Here is a 7,997-nt window from a genome sequence, read left to right as displayed (position 1 = left end):
TTAGTCTATGTTATTTCATATGTCAAATGTTATATAGAGCTTACTTGGTGGAACCATGAAAAACATATCAAGTTGGAGACGATCCGATATAGGCACAAGTGCTTAATATGCTTTTGAAAACTTAAATTAATTATTTAAGCATTTTAGTGACTTCAAATGAAAAAACTCAAAACCACAAAGTTGTAGATCTCATTGTCAGACTCGGGTGCACGGGACTGCACACGTGACATACTTCTTTTAGGATACGGGATGGGACATGACCCACGCCCTACATCTGTTGTAACTACTCGTAACGCAGTAGAATTACTCGTACAGTAGTGAAACTAGTCGGACACGATAGGAAACTACCCGAGAAGTACTCGGGTAGAACTCCTGGGCTTGTACCCGACTAGGACTTCCATGTAAACCTATCCTCCATGACTATATAAGGGCGGACAGGGACCCCCTCGGGGACAATCATCATCAAAGGCAATACAAACCACACAGGATGTAGGGTATTACGCTCTCGGCGGCCCGAATCTGTCTAAAACCTTGTATTCCTTTGCACCTTCGAGTTCCTGATCTCGGCGACACTCTACCTACAAACTCACTATCTCGGAGGTATGCCTCAGTGGGCGTGGTGGTAAAACACCGACACTCATCAAGTGCTACAATTTTTATATAAAGATAATCTTCATCCGAGATCGTATGAAAAAGATATGATTTTTCTAAGTCAAACCTTGTCACGCCGGCTGGGTATCGTGACAAGACTGTACTATCACACCTGTGGGAGTGGCATGATAAGGCTAATATGTGGAATATGCGCTGGCAGACCCCTCCTAGGCACTCCAACATGGCACACCTTGTCACGTCAACGCATTGTCACGCCAACGCATGTGGTGTTGGTATTTACCACCACACCCACCGAGGGATACCCCCGGTACAAATCCAAAGTTACTCTTAGAAACAATCTTGTGTAACTTTATAGGTGGTTACTAATACATAATGCAGGTAGTTTTTTTACATCCTTTGTTCCGGCTGATGATGTACGTATAATTTATTGATGGTACCACAGGTCCAAGGTCAAGTCGGTGGGCCACCGTTCAACACAACTGTGTCCGAGTAAGATATTCAATATATTACCTTTACATTCCAACTTATGACATTATACTATGGTCAACATGGAATAAAACAGGGAGCAGACAATTCTAATCATTATTTGGGTACTACAACTATCCATGTAGTTAGGAGGACGTGCTGAAACCTTTGGGATTCGTGATCACTTCGATTGAGGACAATAAAGTTGCAGTCGGACCACGCAAGGTATGTATCAAAAATACTCCTTCCATTTCAAGGAACATGCATATTTTAAATCAACAAGTAACTAAAGCCTATTTGGATCCACCAGATAATTGTAGCTAATTGTAGGTAGCTAATTTTAGTTATGGTGGATTCAACTGGAGCTAGCTAATATGCAACTAAAGCCCTCTTAACTAGCAGGATAATAACTATCAAATTAGTAGGTCCTACCAGCTAATTCCAGCTAGCCAGCTAATAGATTAGCTACTAGGATCCAAACAGGGCCTAAAGGGGTCATGGAATCAATAGAAAAGAAACAAAAAATATCCTTGATATTCTATTTTTCATTAGAGATAATATCTAATGAGTAGTGAGTTGTTCATTCTGGAGAGAAGATAAATAAATAATGATGGAAACACCGGGAAGGAGGAATCATAAAAAAGGTTGCCTTATGTCATGCAAATAACTCATTTTCACCTTATAAAGGCATCTTGCCTAAACTAACCACCTATGCAAATAACTCATCTTCAACTTAGGAAGTAGAGGTTTCCACTAGCGGCCGTCCGTTGGAACTAACGTGGAGGGCGGCTAAGTAATGGCTTAATTAATGAGAGATCTAACCTGGAGTTTAATTAATTTGAGGTGGCCGGCCAGGCCTGAATACGGACGCCATGTCTAGCTATAAATACGCTTGGCACAGGGGCTATATCTCGATATCAATCCAGGACCAAGCTGAGGAAGCACATATAGTAGCTCTCAAGCTACATTATTAGCTAGCTAGCATCTCGATCCATATGGCTCGACCAGTGGCCGCTACTCACCAGTTTCAGGTTCACGACGGTACCAATCCACTGGTACGCCGAATGAGGGAGATAATCCAGGGACCCGGTGCCTCAGGTATATATGTTGCCCATATTTCGTAATGTCTTTGCATTTTGATTTTAGTTACTGGGTGGTGCAAACTAATTAATAGTGAAAACATGTATATATTGTCAGTAGTCTAATGCGTATACGCTTGCAGATGCTTGGAACAAGTGCTGGGAGGGAGACATCACGCCATGGGATCTGGGGCAGCCAACGCCTGCAGTGACCAAACTCGTGCAGTCAAACACTCTTGCTAGCCATGGCCGTGTCCTTGTCCCCGGATGCGGTGGGGTAAGTGGTTTTGTACACATCATATAATTCGTTTTATTATAGAAAAATATCGTTTGGGAATGCATATAGTCAAATTTTAGAAATAAAAAATCTTTACCTTTTCCTAAAGCACGCAACTTTTCCACCAGAAATTTTGGTTTGGTGCAACACGTATCACCAACAGGTGGACCCAAAACGTATATAATGAGAACCTTACAACAACAGTATATTGTAAGCTAAACGGACTCGAATATAATAAGAATGTAAAAACACAATAAAATCCGTGCAAAAGAAAAATCATCACAGGAAAAAAATTTAATCGTGATCCCTTTCAATGCACATGCATATATGCTTAAATATAAACGGAAGTTATCAAGTTTTGTGACATAAAATGGTGTTAGAAGTTTTATCCTGAAAAACACTTTCAAATTAGTTTTGATTTCAGTAAATGGTTGGATAAGGTAATGGCCAAAAATATGATTTTTAACAAGTTAAATAAAAAATGACAACTCAGAACAAATAGAGGCAGAATTACTACACCCCCACATATATGATTATATTAGTCTAGTTCAAGAATTGTTTCTTGCTAACATAGATTTTCACAGTTGGTATATGTATATAAACTCAATCCTGTGATGTATTTTTATCAACAAAAAACTCCAGATACATATATGATTCATCTCGATATCCCGTTGCATGCGCTGAAGCATCACAACTTACACTTGCATCAAGTCAGCGCTACTGCCTCGTGAAATGCATTCTTTTGGTAACCCTGTATTAATAGAGTAGGCTGGATCACTTTACACTAAGTAAAGAATGGCACATACGTTCACCCCCTTTAGTCCCAACTGGGGTTGGACCCAGGACTAATGAAAGCATTAGCCCCGATCCAACGGCTAGGGGAGAGGACCTTTAGTTCCGGTTCTAGCCACCAACCGGCACTAAAAATCCCTTTTTAGTCCCGGATGGTGACACTAACCAGGACTAAAGAATCACCTTTTAGTCTAGGTTGGAGGCCCCAATCGGAACTAAAGGATTCTTCACGGATCAGTTTAAAAGAAAAGCATCTCATCTAGAGTCATATGTGTTGCGTAGGCGGGGTGGTAAGGAAACTATACGTGAGACAGGAGGTCTTGAGTTCGATGCGTTGCAACCCTTTAGTTCCGGATTGGCTGTCCCGGTTGGGAAACCAGGATCACAGAGGTTTCCCAACCGAAACTAATATCGTGTTCTGTACTAGTATCAATGGTCTGCTAAATTATATTTCTTTATTTCATTAAAATGGTCAAATATATTGCAGGGTCATGATGTTGTTGAATTCTCCACCCCTGATCGCTATGTCGTTGGTTTGGATGTATCTGGGACTGCCCTTAAGAAAGCAAAAGAGGTACCTGTTTTTAATACTCCATATCTTCTTATAGGGTTGAAACTGTAATTTAACATTTATTATTAGATGTAACCAATATCGTATGAAAAGATTAGGCATATGCATTAACAACTTGGTCAAACAAATGCATTTTAACCTTTTCGTATCATAAAGGTCCCTACAAAAAATGTAGGTTTGGTACTTGAGGAAATATAATAATATACAAGAATATATTGGTGAACATGTATATATAGAAAGACTCAATTACATCCCTAAATGTAATCTAAATTGCCCAAATAGGAGGTAAAGTTCCACCATTCCATTACCCACCTTTAGATATCATTAAATAATCCTTGGGTAAAAGTCATTCCAAAGGGAATGAAGCACAGGTATTACCATTGCCCGCATTATATTCTAGAACAAATGGTAGGAGCAAATGCATGCTATAACTTCAAAAAAAGGTTCCTGTCTCAAATAATTAATTGTTGTGTTTAATCATGCATGGTTGATAGATTAATCAAACTCTTTTCAATAAATCTTGAAAATAAAGAAATTCCCTAGAAATAGAAATTAAAGCAAATTAAAGATGAGTTTGGATGACATTTTGGGATGTAACTACTAGAATGGCAAGCTGTGAAGTGTTGATGCATCAATACTCAATTTCTCATCTATCTAGTTTCGATCCAACGTGCTAGCTTACAGTTTTGAAAAGTTAGGGTTCATGGAACTTATCCCCGGTCTAATTGAAAATTTTCTTTCCAGCTGTACTCATCGGCTCCCAATGCTGAATTCTTTGAATTTGTCAAGGCAGATTTCTTCAATTGGGTTCCCACAGAATCCTTTGATATTATCTTTGACTACGTGTATGTAATCAACTGACCTCCTTTTATATATATGCATGGAGGCAGTCTTGCCATTTGTCTGTAACTTCATATCTACCTATGAATCGTTTCAGGTTTTTCTGTGCTGTGCATCCATCTCTGCGGTCAGCATGGGCAAAGAGGATGGATTACTACCTGAAGCCGGAAGGAGAGCTCATTACTCTCATGTACCTGGTACATAATACATATACAGTGCCTTAGCTTGTAGCTTGACTTAATAGAGATCTGAATATATCTATTATGCATGCTTCCCGAGATAAGCTGATATGTTAGAAACCGGTGTCTTTCATCTATGTATTTCCTACTTAATCTAACAAATTTGATGCATGTGTTTAATACTTTAATTGCTTGATTCCTTTGATATAACCAGCAGGAGGGAGGCCCAGTCCTCCTACTGAGAATTTTTTAATACTTATAAAAATATCTGTGCATGGTCCAACCTTTAAATTACCACTAATATTATACATGAAAATTCAGTTTGTCTTAGTTAATATTTCGACATCAAATTTTCTTGCTCATGCAAATATACTAGCATATATACAAATTAGTAAAACTAACATACATAACATGCCTATCGAGGTCTTGTGCTTATGATCACATGCTTTTAACTGTAGATAGGCACTCTGCTGATTCTACGTACTGCGTACGGAACAAAAGGTGGTTTGAGCCAATCAATATAATGTCCAAAACGACATGTATTTTGAGCCAAAAGAAGTAAGAGATACTAGGAAAAAAGTAATCACGACTTTTTCAAAACTTTTCAAAATCACTATGATTATTATCCGAAGTTACGTCTTTTTTTATCTCTCAACTCTCAGAAACAATCTTGTGTAACTTTATAGGTGGTTACTAATACATAATGCACTGGTAGTTTTTTTACATCTTTTGTTCCGGCTGATGATGTACGTATAATTTGTTGATGGTACCACAGGTCCAAGGTCAAGTCGGTGGGCCACCGTTCAGCACAACTGTGTCCGAGTAAGATATTCAATATATTACCTTTACATTCCAACTTATGACATTATACTATGGTCAACATGGAATAAAACAGGGAGCAGACAATTCTAATCATTATTTGGGTACTATAACTATCCATGTAGTTACGCTGAAACCATTGGGATTCGTGATCACTTCGATTGAGGACAATCAAGTTGCAGTCGGACCACGCAAGGTATGCATCAAAAATACTCCTTCCATTTCAAGGAACATGCATATTTCAAATCAACAAGTAACTAAAGCCTATTTGGATCCACCAGCTAATTGTAGGCAGCTAATTTTAGTTAAGGTGGATCCAACCGAAGCTAGCTAATATGCAACTAAAGCCCTCTTAACTAGCAGGATAATAACTATCGAATTAGCAGGTCCAACCAGCTAATTCCAGCTAGCCAGCTAATGGATTAGCTACGTGGATCCAAACAGGGCCTAAAGGGATAATGGAATCCATAGAAAAGAAACAGAAAATATCCTTGATATTCTATTTTTCATTAGAGATAATATCTAAGTGAGTAGTGAGTTGTTCATTCTGGAGAGAAGATAAATAAATAATGATAGAAACATCAGGAAGGCAGGAATCATAAAAAAGTTATATGCTTGCCTTATATCATGCAAATAACTCATTTTCACCTTATAAAGGCATCTTGCTTAAACTAACCACCTATGCAAATAACTCATTTTCACCTTAGGAAGTAGAGGTTTCCACTAGCGGCCGTCCGTTGGAACTAGAGGTTTTCAAACACATGTGGGAATAGCCAGCATTTTCACTGGCTCATGAAACCCCTAGCTATCAGTACATTGGTGCACGTGTTTAGTATACCTTGCTAATTTGGATAGACTGGAACCAACTTATATTGCCAATAGAGCACATGCCACCAACCCCGGATTTACTAACACTTTAGCTTCAACGTGAAGCAAGTAAGAAATCATAAACAGGTTGGGCGTGTGTGGTCCACCTACATGTGAGTGGGCCTAAGCCAGTTTGGACTCTGTTGGATGCTTACAAAAATTACCTAGAAAAACCCAAAACATCGTATATTTGAAAGTAAAAACAAGTATTCACAGTGATCAGGGCAACAATCTTAGCAACAGGAATAACTAAAAGGTTTTATGTCGCATAACTTTTAGCTCAGTTCAGGGACTAAGTAAAATAAACCCAGTTTTGTGAATTGAATTTCAGTTTTCTTTGCAAGTTAGTTGTTGTTTAATTTGATTATTTTATTCTACAATCCTAGGGAATTGAAAAAATTGCAAGGTGGAAGAAGACGGCAAATTAAACAAGAAGAGAACGGACGATATCAGTGCAACAAATAATGATATGTATCCAAATTTGTGGACAGAACACTCATTACTGTATTATTGCAAATTTGTGGTTGTTACTTTCCTCTATATTTCGTATATTACCATGATATGCCCTAGAGTTAATCGTGGAGTTGTATAACTTGGATGTTTACGTACTACTCGAACAGTGTGTCATTCTATTGCTTGAATAATTGTTATGGATTGAAATTGATCAACAGGTATTTGACGTATTAATTTGATTCATTTTATTATCCTATTTTAAGGAAATTCAAAATTTACCCACCTCAAGTACAGCAAAAGTCCGAATAAGCTCCTAAACTATTTTTGTTTCCAATAACTATGTTAGTTGGTTCAATTTACTAAGTTTTGTCGTTTTTGATTCACCTATATGGCGTGGATACCTAGAAATTTCACTAAGTCCTAGGAATTCCCTTGACATGGCTAGAAAATCACATATTTACTAATCAAATACTACCTCCACTCTTAAATATGTGACAGCATTGACTTTTTTCTCCAAATTCATTTCATCAATAATATTTGCTTACTCAATTAGTTTAGTAAAATGAAATAAGTACCACTGGATCTGTCATCAAACGTACTTTAGATTTGACTTATCGATTTATCTAGTTACATGAATATTTATAGAAAAGATTAAAAGTCAAACAAATAGAAAAAGTTAATGGTGTTATATATTTAATAGCAGAGGTGGTAGAAAAATTGTTGAGTTCAGATTCAGTTATGGGGGAATACAACTTTACCTTACTGGTACTAATTAGAGACTTCTTTTGGATCCTCCACATTAATCATTAGCAGACATGCAAGAAAAAATTATATAAATCCTAACAACTCTTGCAAAAATAAAAATATCTAGCTATTAATTGGGTAGACTCTAATCACCATTGGCAATAATAACTATTGGTTATATTTTGTTTCCCAAAAAATCCTAACCACTATGATATTATGAAAATAGTCTAAAATAACTCGTTAAATCTGTATCAAAATTAACCACCTATGCCATTTCAAAAAAAACTAAATTAATACCA

At 37.4% G+C, this 7,997-nt stretch overlaps 1 protein-coding gene across 1 annotated transcript; it reads left to right on the top strand.

Moving 5' to 3' along the window:
* Positions 1-2,141: 2,141 nt before the first annotated feature.
* LOC112881025 (thiocyanate methyltransferase 1-like) lies at positions 2,142-4,860 on the top strand. The gene is made up of 5 exons (XM_025945737.1): positions 2,142-2,175; positions 2,300-2,433; positions 3,713-3,799; positions 4,541-4,641; positions 4,734-4,860. Exons 1-5 carry the CDS (start codon positions 2,142-2,144, stop codon positions 4,858-4,860), a joined length of 483 nt encoding a protein of 160 aa, XP_025801522.1.
* Positions 4,861-7,997: the final 3,137 nt, after the last annotated feature.

This window comes from Panicum hallii, chromosome 2, assembly GCF_002211085.1.
Source record: "Panicum hallii strain FIL2 chromosome 2, PHallii_v3.1, whole genome shotgun sequence".
Lineage (NCBI taxonomy): Eukaryota > Viridiplantae > Streptophyta > Magnoliopsida > Poales > Poaceae > Panicum > Panicum hallii.
This window is presented reverse-complemented; position numbering and strand designations above follow the sequence as displayed.